Here is a 13,237-nt window from a genome sequence, read left to right as displayed (position 1 = left end):
AGGCAGTGAGTCTGGAGTCCTGTCTCCTTTCGTTGACCACCAGGGCACTAAATAGTGGAGATAATTGGGGAGCCACCCTGCCTTCCTTTTCAGTGACTCATGGACACTGGATCTTCCCTTGCTGATTTTTTTGACAAGCCAGGGACCTCTTACTGAAGCTCACATTGGTTTGCTGTGCCTGGGGCCCCCTTTCAGAGTGCTGGCTGATTTCAGTTCCATATGTGAGAATTCACTTTGTATCCTCTCCTCCCTTCTTCAAAGGCTTCTGAATTTATTTGAGCTAGCACTGGCTTCCCGGAATCAATTTCTACCAGCCTTTGTCCTCTCTGGATTTTTTTTTGTTTAGTTATGGATTGGACGAAGTATCTTACTTCTGAGTATTTTCTGACTTATCATTGGTCTTTCTGGGGCCATCTTCATCTTTTGGAGTTTCTATAAGGAGAACTAGACTTCTCTACTGCTACTTTTAATGTTGCTCTCTTACATGGAAGCCCCCCAATTTTTTTTTTAAATAAATTAGCCTTTTGCTTTTTATATCCTAGTAATTTTTACAATATTTTCTCCCTCCACTTTGTTGAACCTACCTTTGTGATGTCAAAAAACAGTTGAGCAAATATGAATGACAAATTCATAGCATATACTTTATTCCATCCGCATAAGCCTCGACTTCTCAGTTGAGAGGAGAGAAATAGGTTTCATTATCTTTTCTCTGGGATCAGCATTGGTTATTGTGTTTATTTCTTTTGCAATGAAAATGTCTCAGGATAGCTTTTAGGCAATAGACACACTACCTGCTGTCACTAGGCCTGTCCTGGAAGCATTTCCAGCTTGTCGGGGCCATTTTCGGTAGGACCATTAGCATAGTTTTGGAGAACCCAGGGCCACCTCTGGGATGATAGTGATAAGAACAATAGCTTATCTTGAAGGTTTACAAAGTACTTTTCTCTGAACTGTTTTAAGGTACAGATGTATTATCACTTTCATACCAGTCTGCAGATGAGAACACTGAAGTTCTAGTAGTGTTGATTTGGAGGCAAAAGAATCAGCTTTTTCACTTACTAATTTTATGACTATGCACAAGCCACTTAATCACCCTGAACCTCAGTTTCCTGATCTGTAAAATGGGGATGGTAGCACTTGTATGACTTCCCTCACAGGGTGGTTGTGAGCAACCCCTCAACACTGTATAAATGTAAGCTGCTGTTTTTTGGGAGGAAGGGGTTGGGTAGTGGAAATTCCTTCCACTAATGGACTTTCACTTAGAGTCTTGGAGAATTGTCTATGACAGAACAGACGTGGGTCAGAGTCAGAGCTTGAACCTGCATCTTCTTGCCTCCAAGGCTAGTTCTCTCTCCACTCCACCACATGGCTTCTCACCATTAGTGCCTTTTCTATAAATGATTATGTTAGAGAGTTGCCTGGGGTTCTAAGAGGAGGGAGTGGGTGTCAAAGGCAGTATTTCAGCGCAGGTCGTCCTGAGTCTAAGGCCACCTCTCCATCCTCTATGCCATCTTGCCTGTCATACTTTTCCTTTCCTTACCATTTATGTACCTATATGATGTTGTACAATATAAACATAATAACTAATTATTGTGACTGCTACTATAATAATCTTTACTAAAGAACAAAATTCCTTATCCGGTGGCTACCTTTTCAGCCTTATCCCAGACAAAAATACCAGGAGGTCCGCATTATGAGATCTCACCTGTGAGGTTTCATCCATCAGTCATGGAGCATGAGGATAACGTGGTACTGAGTGGAGTGACTTTTTTCTTTTAGGTATCTCTTTCATCAGTCTTCCGGTTTTCCAGTGTGCATGATGAAACCAATTCTCTGACCCTGGTTAACCTTTTGTTTCTTATAGATGATATGGCTGAGCTGCTCCTTGGGGAATCCAAACTAGAACAGTTCCTGAAAGAAAACCCATTTAAACAGGGGACCAGTCCTCGAGGTCCCAGGCCAAAGCTGACAGAGGTTCGGAAACACCTGACTGCTGCACTAGACCGAGGGAACCTCAAGGTATTTTGGGGACTCTGGAAGAAGGTAGAAAAAAATGGCAGGTGACAGACCACTGGGACAGAGCTCTGCAGCGTTTGGGATTGCTAAGAATCCTCTAATTCCAGGGTTTCAAGACAAGTGGGAGGAGAAAGGGGAAACATCTAAAATGTGTTTTTATGTAGCCTAGCCATTTAATGTGACTTTTTCCCTAGAAGCAAGATTCTGTTTCCTGGACTTGTTGGAGCCACTGATTCTTCTCTGTTAGCTTCCTAACTTACCGGTCACCCTGTGGGCAGCGTGGGCTGAGCAGTGTCCCTTAGACTGGATTCAAATTGTTGATTCCTAGCTCATTCAAACTGTATGAGAATTTAAATGACCCCTAGACCACATCTCTCATTTTACAGGTGAGGAAACTGAAGCCCAGGTTGGTGCAGTGACTTGCCCAAGGTTGTAGAAGTGTAGTGTAAGAGTAAATTTTTTTTAAGTCACTTTACATTAGATTCTTCGAAGCCATATTATCTGGAAAAGCTATGCTGTTCTTTCCTGATTGCTTGAAATAAAACTGAAAATATATCACAGAGTTCAAGTTAAGATTTTGTGGAGATTGATCATAAGTTTCACTTACAGAACAATTTCTTATCTTAGAGCATAAATAGGTCATGAATGTGACAAACTTATCTGGCACCCAAGGTACTTGGGAGTATTTACACTATTAAATGGTGTCTGGTATTCCAAATAGAGGACAGTCAGAGGGTGAAATTTCTATTCATGTTCGTGTTGAACCTGATGGCCCTCTAATCTGATCTTACCATTTTCTTCCTTTTTCCTGTTTTCTTGTTTCTGCCTCCCTCCTTCCCTCTTTTTTAAGATGCTTCCCTTTGTGGCCTCTGTTCCTATTCCTAGTGGAACCCTACATTTTTTCCTTTTTCTTTTCACATAATGAATTCCTCCTTTCCTGGATCCTTTTCCCTTTTGCTTCTGAAGTTAAATTTTATCTGTTGCTCCAGTGGCAGCAAAATGGACAGAATGGAGTCAGGCCTGGGTTTGGATCCTGCCTCCTTACTGAGCTTTGTTTTCAAAGTGCAGAGAATATTTCTAGTACCTGCCTTACAGAGTCGTTGTGAGGCTCAGATGAGGGAATATATGTGAAGTACACTTCAGAATCTTAGTGGTTATAGAAATGTCAGCTCTTCTTCTTATTCACATGCCCCCCTGCCCCACCCCGCCTACATTAGAACCACTATTCGACTTGTGATCACATCTAATCCCTTGTTTGGGGCTTTTGTTTTCTTCAGCATTAACAGTCATTCTTCCCTTGGAAATTTTGAGACTGTGTCTTTTAACCCTGATAATTTCTTTTTCTCTTTTCTTTTTGCCTTTTCTCTTTTTTAAATGCTGGAAACATGCTCAAGCCTGCTGCTGACTTAGCTTGGTGACGTTGAATAAGTAACTATACCACTGTAGCCTTAAATTCCTCATCTATAACTGGAAGATTTAGACCAGATGGTCTCCAAAGCTCTAATTCTTCCTACTGGGTTCCTTTAGTCTTCATCATTTTGCTAATTCCTTTTCTTTCTATTCTTGGAGAACTCTGTTGTTTATAGCATAATTATAATAATTATAATCCTATCATAGTCCCTTAGTTTCACTCTATTACCTGGTATAGGCTTGTCAGATCCCAGGCTACCATCTTCAAAATGTGTGGTAGGATGAGGCAGAATGGATGGCCTAGGATAAATACCTTCTTAACCTTGGAAACACACCTCGAGTCACATTACCTTATAGGACATCATTTTATCGTTTTTTTTTCCTAGAGGCTTCTGGGAAGCAATCCCCCCTCCCTACTTCCTCAGTAGATTGAAAGCTTCTTGAGGGCAGAAATTACTTTGTTTCTATGTCTTTGTATCTCCAGATCTGAGTATAGTACCTTGTCTATGACAGTACTTAATGAAAGTTTCTTTAAAGGTTTTATTGATGCCTTTTGTTTTTTATGCCATAGATGTTTTCCAGTGGTTTCCTCCCCCCACTCTACATCGTCACAAAGAAAAGCAGTTAAGCAAAACCAGCTCACGTAGGGACCACTGCCGATGGCTGTTAGGGTAGTCAACATTAGGTCCCCATTGTCCGCTATTCTTCTACCAAGATGGGGGAGGTGTGTTTTATCGACTCTTCTCTTGAACCAGTTATGGTTGCCTTCAGTCTGAGTTTAGCCCACTCTGTTGTCACCATTGTCAACTCTCCAAGACCAGAAGTTAGAAACCAGATGCTCATCTGCATTAGGGGAAGGAATTTCTAGACTGGGAGTTCCCTTAGCCAGCGAAATCCTAGGTCTGAACAGCAAAAAATCATTGTGTATATTCTCTTGGTTCTTCTTTTTTCACTTTATATCAGTTTATACACCTTTCCATATTTCTCAGGATTTCTCCTATTCCTTCTTTCTCATGGTACAATAATACTTCATTATATTTGTATGCTATAATTTATTTAGCCATCTTTGATTGATGGAAATTCTTGGAAAATTGGAAAAATTCTTGCCAGTTTAACTTAAAAATTGTATTCTCTTCTCCTTGTTAACCTTTTTTTCCCATCAGTACTGTTTCTCTCCTTTATTCAAAGCACACAGAGGAAGAGAAATCTAGCTATGCTTTCCCACATGCCTCCAGCCACATTCTAACTCTTCCTCATATCAGACATTTATGTTTTCCGTTCAGCAGTGGTGATTGTTTCCACTTGATTTATAGTCACTTTTTACTTTCTGGACTCTGTAAGAGGCAATGTTGTACAGTAGAGGAAACTTTGGATTTGGAGTCAGAAGGACCTATTTTGAAACCCAGAACATGTTTTTAATGTTCTGCATGGCCCCCAGATACTCATTTTGTAGTCCGTCAAAGAATATAGGTGACAGTTGAAGACTAAAAGCTTTGGGACAATGGTCACACCACAGAGGGTTCAGTTTTCAGACTTTGCTTAGGGGTCACAGATGCCTTGTTCTTGCTGTCTTTGAAATGCTGGAGGAATACTAGAAATGGTAAAGGAAGGGAAGATATAATTAGCAAAAGGCCATCCCAAAACTGGGTAGGTTCTGATAGGACTATAGATTTGGAGATGGAAGAGACCTCAAAGGTCTTTTAGTCCAAGCCTCTCCTTTGCAAATGAGGAAAGTGACCCTTAAGGAGTCAATCAACAAGACTATGCTAACGTCAGAGATGAAGCAGCTTGCCCAGGGTCACATAGCCAGGTACTTGTTTGATGGGGAATTTGAGGTTTTCTTTGACAACAAGTCCTTTACCCAGTGTGCCACAGTGCTCCTCCCTTGCACACACTGAGGTGTGAAAAAATGAATGAAAAAGGACTAGAGAGAGGCACAGCAGATTTCATCTATTTTTATTCTGTTGGCAGCTTAGAATAGTGGAAAGAGCAGTCTGTTGGGACCCAGGAGCCCGGGGCTGTCCTGAAACGAATCTTCTGTGCCACAGGCTCTGGGCCAGTCACTGCTGTGCTCCTGGCTTTGTCACTAGGAAGCAGGGTGACCGTGGGTGGTAAGGTCCTTTCTGGAAGGCATTCGCGTCATCCGTAAAATGAGAAGGTTGGGCCAGAGAGCCCCTAAGAGGCTGTCACATTTAACGTGCTTTGACTCTTCACTCCATGGTTTTTATCATCTTGGTTTCCATTCGGTCTCCTCTGTTTTCTGTTCAGTTTTGGGCATGCGGATCAGAGCTTACTTATTTTCATGACTGCTAGATTCTGATGTTGGGTAGACGTCATGTGCTAGAGCAGAACAAGGGCTGTGTTTGGACCCAGAAGACTTCTCCAGGGGTCTGCTTCAGGCAGCAGGACGACAGGCTGTTCCCTGAGCTCTGCATCGCATCCCCTGTTTCTGTGCATTTGTACAACTTTATCTGTGCTTCCTGGGCAGCATGGTGGCCTAGCGGGTAGAGTGCCAGCTTGGAGTCAGAAAGACCTGAGTTCAAATCCAGCCTCAGACACTTAGACTTTTGTGACCCTGGGCAAGCCACTTAACCTTTGTCTGCCTCATTTTCCTCATTTGTAAAATGAACTGGAGAGGAAAATGGCAAAATACTGTAGTATCTCTGCCAAGAAAACCCCAAATGTGGTCACGAAGAATTGGATATAACTGCAGTGACTGAACAAATCTTTTATCTTTCTTCAAGACTTTGTTCAAAGGCTTATCTCCTCCATGAAGCCTTTTTTGCCTTCCCCCTTGTTAATGCCCTTTCCCTTCTCAAATGGTCTTTTATCTGTTTGTCTGTATATATGTAATATGTATCCTTTCAATCAATCAACATTGTTAAGCACCTGCTACGTGCGAGGCACTGTACTAAGTGCTGGGGATACAAAAAGAGGTAAAAAACCAGTACTTGCTCTCAAGGGGCTTATCATTTAATGGGGGAGACAACGTGCAAACAAATATAGAGCAAACTGGATATAATAAATGGGAAATAATTATCAGAGGGAAGGCACTAGAATTGAGAGGGATTGAAAGGCTTCCTGTAAAAGATTAGATTTTAGTTGGGACTTAAAGGAAGCCAGGAAGGCTGCAGGTGGATGTCAGGAGTGGAGCTTTCCAGGCATGGGAGCCGGCCAGAGAAAATGCCCAGAGATGCCTAGAGATGGAGCGTCTTGCTTGGGGAGCAAATAGGAGGCCTGTGTCACCCGACGGACGAGTACGTGGTGGGTAGTAAAGTGGAAGAAGATTGGAAAGGTAGGAGGTGGGTAGGTCATCCTTTCTGTAGATCACAGATGCTTTGAGGGTAGGAACCATTTCACCTCTAGCACTTGGCCCAGCATAGAACGCTGCGCTAAATAAATGTTGAAATTCAGTTCAGTAATTTGATAAAGGTTTATTAAAAGCCTACTCTATGCAGAACGTTGCGCTAGGTGCTGAAGGAACAGTCCAACTTTGACAGGAGCTTGTCCGAGTCCGGACCCTGGGCAAGTTATTTAAGCTCTGAGATTCAGTTCCCTTGTCTGTAAAATGAGATGATAACAGTTATACTGCCTGCCTCATAGGGTTGCTATCATGGATGTGACAGTATTTAGCAGGCATGAGAACAGTAAGTTCACCTGTCATTTCCAAATGTAATTCAGGTCTCTCACCTAGAAAGCATCCCTTCTTGTCCCAGCCTGAGGCTACTGTTTGTTACTGTTGTTCCCTCTTTCCTCTTTGTAATATTTTTTGGGATTATCACATTTACATTTAGAAAGGACCTTAGAGGTCATCTAGCCCAACCACCTCATTTTTAAAAATTAATTTTTTTCAGTTATCAAGGATTTTTTTCCCCTCTCACCTCCTCATCCCCCACTATTAAAACAAATGTGCGAAATCAAGCCAAGCAGATTCCAGATTGCTGTGTCTAAACATGTCTGTTTCATTTTATGTATTTCTCCTGTCTTCTGTGTCAGAAGGTTGGTAGCGTTCTTCATTATCTGGCATCTGGAACCATGGCTGATCAGCGTGGTGATCAGAGTTACTAAGTCTTGCAGAATTAGTTTTTTTTACAATATTGTTACGCTAGTATGAATTGTGCTGCTTCTGCTCACTCCAGTCTGCATCAGTTCATACGCGTCTTCCCAGCCAGCTTCCTCATTTTATAGGTGAGGAGACTTTGCCCAGGGAGGTAAGTAATTTGCTGAAGGTCTCACACAAGGCCAGGATCTGAACAACTCTCTCTGACTCTAAATCCATGGCTTTCCCCACTATGTTTTGCTTCCCTTTAGTTACCTTTGTTTGCTTCCCCCTCCCTTGAGAACGTCCCTTCTTCAACTTGTTGAAGAAACTGCAAACTGAGGTAACTTCTCTTTAGAAAATCCTGGAGACCGTTTCAGCAGCCACTTCCTTATCTTATCTCGGTAGCTGTTCATAACTGGTTGCTCATTTTGGTCGATAGTGCAGGTTTTGTGCCCACATGGAGTTATGCAAGATGAATAAAGAAACCTTAGCTTCAGTTCCAAGCAGGGCTGGGCATGGGCGTGGAGTGTTTGCTGCTGTGAAGTAGCTGGGCTGCTTCCTTTTCTTCCTTAGCTATTGATTAGGATGTGGCGTGGTGGGAGTGGGGGGAGGGGGATGGATTATGGATTGGAGGGTGGGGGAGGAAGCATGTATTTTAAGGTACTGAGAGGACAGCACTTAATTACAAAAGCTGGTACATAGAGCACTTTAAGGTTTGTGAAATGCTTTACATACGTAATTTATTCTCAGTCCTTTCAGGTAGTTATTTACAGGTAGTATCCTTCCCATTTTATAGATGGAGAAACTGAAGCCCATAGAGATTGAAGAGGCCTGAGGTGAGCTGGTTAGGAAGGGTCAAAGGCAGGACGTAAGGCTGTTCTTGGCTTTAGCCCAGGTCCTGAGTGTCCAGAATGGAGGCTGAAAGGACTGGAAGAGTTCACTGAAAATAACCTACCGAGTGTAAGCATTGGCTCCTGTCTCATCTCATCTCTGAGTTCCGAAGGCCTCCGGTGGAAAGAGTGCAGGCATTAGGGGCAGAGGACTTAGATTTGAACCTTGGCTCTTCCTCTCCCTCCCTGGTGACCATCTTGGTCTGTGGTTTTGGGAGATGTGACCTTAAGTCTCTTCCGTTTCTAAGTCTTCTTTCACTGGTAGCTGCCCCTTCTTGGTGAGCATCATCTGGTGGAAGGGAGACTGAATGGATCGGTTGATGGATAGATTACCATGTGAGAGCGTCCCTTGTTTTTTTTTTATTAATGAAGTATCCATTCTGCCCCCAACCCAGACTGTGTGGTGCCCATGGGTGAACTCTGGTGCATATCAGCCACTGCTGCCTTGGATGGTTGGGCCAGAAGGAAGCTATATGTGTAATCTTGCAGGAAAATGGATTTTCTCTCCTTTTCCTTCTAGTCAGAATTCTTACAAGAATCCAATTTGATCATGGCCAAGTTGAACTTCGTGGAAGGGGATTACAAAGAAGCGCTCAACATTTATGATAGGGTGGGCCTGGATGACTTGACGCTGACGGGAGTTCCACCTTACAGGTTGCGATTGATTGCCGAAGCATTTTCTACCAAAGGTGAGAAAGACCCTTTGATTTCTCCTCTTTTTAAAGTTCTCTCTCAGGAGTGATATTTGGAATGCTGGGAAAGCATTCGAGACCTTTTCTGGGGTACTTCTGCTCTTCTCTGGTGATTCATACTGGCCCTGACACAAATTCTCTTCACAGTGCTTCCAGTGCCTCGGGGAAACTTGTTACATTGGTTAGTTGTTCATTCAGTTCATTGTTCTGAAATGAACTCACCATCATAAGAGTCGAAGTTCTAGAGCTGGAAAGAACAACAGTCCCCATTGCAAAACAATTAATATGGGTATTATATGGACCAAGGTTCTGAGGGAGGGCTTTGTGGATGAGTGGGTACTTGAGCGAAGGTAGGACTTTCACAGATGAAGAGGAGGTTGAAAGATGTTCCAGGGAGAGGAGTAGGGTGGCTTAGGTCATGTTGAAAGATGACTGATAGGAGGTGTCCATTCAGTGGGTACACAAAACTATAACTATCCACAGATGGAGCTGTGAGAGCCAAGCATAGTAGCTGAGAGGGGGTGAATCTAAGCATTGGTGCCTCTCTCTCGCATCACCTCCTGTGTAGTGGGGGAGAAATGACCAGTTAGCCATGGTATGAGATGAGAGAAGCTGTGTGGTGTAGTGGAGGAAGCCTTGGCCTTAGAGTCTGAGTTCTTGTGTTCTAGGCCCAACTACCACTTACTTATGTGACCTTGGCCAATCCAGAGGATAACAAGACCTCAGGACTGGGAGGTGCTTCAGAGCCCATGTACTTGTGGTCCAGTTTGGACCTCGGCAGAAGTTCTCTCTGCTACATCACCAACAAATAATTACCTAGTCTTTGTTTGAAGGCCATAAAAGAGGATGAGCTTTTTTGGTTTAAGATTAATTAGTTTATTTTTAGTTTTCAACGTTCATTTCCACAAGATTTTGAGTTACAAAATTTCTCCCCATCTCTACCCTCCCCCCCCCACCCTAGGATGGCATGTATTCTGATTGCTCCTTTCCCCATTCTGCCCTCCCTTCTATCACCCCACTCCCCACCCACCCCTTAATCCCCTTCCCCTTACTTTCATGTAGGGCAAGATAGATTTCTATACCCCATGGCCGGTATATCTTATTTCCCAGTTGCATGTAAAAACAATTTTTAACATTTGTTATTAGAATTTTGAGTTCCAAATTCTTTCCCTTCTCTCCCTTCCACCTTCCTTGAGAAGGCAAGCAATTCAATATAGATTATACATGTATCATTATGTAAAACATTTCCATAATAATCATGTTGTGAAAGGCTAACTATATTTCCCTTCATCCTATCTTGTGCCCTTTTATTCAGTTTTCTCCCTTGACCCTGTCCCTTTTTATAAGTGTTTGCTTTTGACTACCTCCTGCCCCAATCTGCCCTCCCTTCTATCATCCCCCTTCTCTTATCCCCTTCCCCCCTGCTTTCCTGTAGGCTAAGATACCCAATTGAGTGTGTATGTTAATTCTTCTTTAAGCCAAATCCAATGAGAGTGAGGTTCATTCATTTCCTTTCACCTACCTCCTCTTCCCTTCCATTATAACAGCTTTTTCTTGCCTCTTTTATGTGAGATAATTTACCCCATGCTATCTCTCCCTTTTGAGGATGAGCTTTCAAAGGGAGCCTGTTCCTTTGTAGAATTATAATTGTTAGGATTTTTATTCTTGTTTTTTTTTTGAAGGATTTATATTATTAAAATTGAATCTCAATTTGTCTTTCTTAAACTTCTATCTGTTGCTTTTAGTTCTACCCTCTGAGACCAAATAGAACAAGTCTAATACTGCTTCCACATGACATCCCTTCATATAAGTCATCTGCAGGCTAAAAACCTCATTTTCTGTATATTTCTGTATATTAGGAACGTGGAATGGCTTTGCTCTTCCCAGGCTTTATCGTGGTGCAGTTTAAGTCACTTTGACCTCTCTGAGCATTGATTTCCTAATTTTTAAAATGAGGATAACCATATTTCTATTATCTAGCCCAAAAAGTTGAAAGTTTGTCATGTGTTAAATAAACTCAAGAGGTTTTATGAACTTACAGGATTTAGAACTCCAAGGGACCTTCAAGATACCATCCAAGCCAATTCTATCATTTTAGAGATTGAGGAAATTGGTAACTAGGATGATGAAGTGACTTGTTCTAGGTCACGCAGGGAGCAAGTAAGGATTTGTTCCCAGGGTTTTCTGGCTTTCGGTCCAGTGCTTTTTCTTTTACATCTGGACACTTCTTACATAATGTTCATCACGTCCATTCTCTTGATGCTATGTTTGTAACATTCAGGTATTCATTTTGGCTAATGGCAATCCCACCCATCTGTTCCACCCACTCTGTGCCCCTGCCATTGGCCTGAGGCTTGTCACTAGGAATTTGTTCTGCTGACATACTGGCATCATCCTAGTAAGGTTTATGCCATAAGCATGGCAAGAGCCATGTCTGTCAAAAGATCGGTAAAGTGTACCATTTGAAAGGATTGATTTAGCATCCAATAAGACTTTAAGAATTTAGCTCCACACTGTTCTAGGGAAGCAGGCCTCGAAGCCTTGTGATCCACAGCTGGCTCTGCCTCCAGTGGAGAAGCAATTAGAGTTGGGGGTAACTCTGTGCGGTTCTCAGCTGAGAACTACTGGAGACACCAGCATAGAGGCAAGAGGACCTGTTTTACAATGCCATGTGAGTAATAGCCTTTTAATACTTGGTGAAAATTCTAAAGCTTTTCAATGACACAGGGGAGTGAGAGCTTTGTTGTATTACTGTTGCTTATTCTTGTTTTTTTTTTTTTTTTTGGAGGGGAGAAGGGAAGGCAAATTGGAGTTAAGTGACTTGCCCAAGGTCACTATTGCTTGTTCTTTTATGGATAGCTTTTCAATGCCAAGTGGGAGATGAGGGATGCGTGGCCCCCTCCCATATACATACACACACACGTATGCATATATATGTACATGTATAAATAATGAAACTTTATGAGTCGGTTTAGGAAGCAGCTGTAGAAACCTGAGGCCTCAGTGGTCTCTAGCCAGCTTAAGTAATTGGGGATAGGTCATAATGATCTTCGTCAGCACTGTGATTTGGTTTGTCAGCTCTTATTTATGTTTCTAATACCAAAAGTAACAAGTGAAATCACTTTTGAATCTAAGAAGTATTTATTAGGGACTTAAAAGATTATAGATACTGTATAGAGCTATAGATATAAGTAAGCATATATATAGATATATATAGATATATATAGATATATATAGATAGATAGATATGTGTTTTTATATAACAAATATATTTTAGCATTTGTATGTACTGTTCGTGTGTTGATGCCGCTTGCGTGATTGGAAAACAATAAGCACAACTGGGATGGGTCATAGTAATACAACAAGGATACATCGTTAAAATGCTGTGGATCACGAATGCTGTACATGAGCAAAGCTTTGGTGGTATTGAAAGGAGGATGCTTTCACATCCAAACTCAGGGTCTGCCCTCTCAGCTCTGACTCCTGTGTGTAGATCCCCTGGATTCTAGTCTGCCTAATGCATGGTGAGCTTTGGATCGATAGAGATTCAGGGCCAGGCATTGGTCAGACCGGTGACCTCTGCCTGAAAGGCTTCTAGGATCCTTGGAGCTGAGATCTTGTGGGCTTCCTGGAGAGTGTGGTGACCCCCAAATGGATCTTTCAGATACCGATTTTGCCAATTTATTGATCAGTTTGTGCTTTGTTTGCAGAATAGCCTTATTAGAGCGGTGTGGTTTATTCACTGAGTGAACTCCCAGTGCTAGGTCCTGGCTCATCAAGAGGGAGGGAGAAAATGGCTGGGTGGTATTTTCCCACTGGCTAAATTAAATATTTGAATGTTACAGATATAATAGCAATAGAATAATACTAAGTATATTGCAAACCTGTTTGGTTTATACAATTAATATGTACTGTCTGGCTGAGATTGTAAGCTCCCAAAAGCCCACGATTGTGTCTGATCAAATTTAAGCTAAACTCTGACTAAAAAGCACTGAAAGAAAAATAAAGTATTTGATAAATGCTTTTTGGTGTTTGTGATATATCAAGTAGGCTCCACTAAAGGTGGAGCTCCCCTCACCATCTGATTAATCTGCTAAGCTTTCTTGTGTGTTTGGGAAAGACATGCTGCTTTCTGGTGGAAGAACAATTGTGAGTTAATTGGCCAAGTGCTTTGAGGCCACCACAGA

The 13,237-nt window shown here is 42.1% G+C and overlaps 1 protein-coding gene across 4 annotated transcripts in view; it reads left to right on the top strand.

Moving 5' to 3' along the window:
* Positions 1-13,237, top strand: part of TTC7B (tetratricopeptide repeat domain 7B) — a 333,472-nt gene that overhangs the window by 25,389 nt on the left and 294,846 nt on the right. For 3 of the 4 annotated variants that reach the window (XM_036735890.1, XM_036735889.1, XM_036735888.1), the window contains exons 2-3: positions 1,865-2,019; positions 8,879-9,047. In XM_036735890.1, coding sequence (XP_036591785.1) covers positions 1,865-2,019; positions 8,879-9,047 — 324 coding nt within the window. Of the gene's footprint in view, positions 1-1,864; positions 2,020-8,878; positions 9,048-13,237 lie in introns of those variants that run through there. The other variant, XM_036735891.1, reaches the window with a different exon arrangement.

Source organism: Trichosurus vulpecula, chromosome 8 (genome assembly GCF_011100635.1).
Source record: "Trichosurus vulpecula isolate mTriVul1 chromosome 8, mTriVul1.pri, whole genome shotgun sequence".
In the NCBI taxonomy this organism is placed as follows: domain Eukaryota; kingdom Metazoa; phylum Chordata; class Mammalia; order Diprotodontia; family Phalangeridae; genus Trichosurus; species Trichosurus vulpecula.
This window is presented reverse-complemented; position numbering and strand designations above follow the sequence as displayed.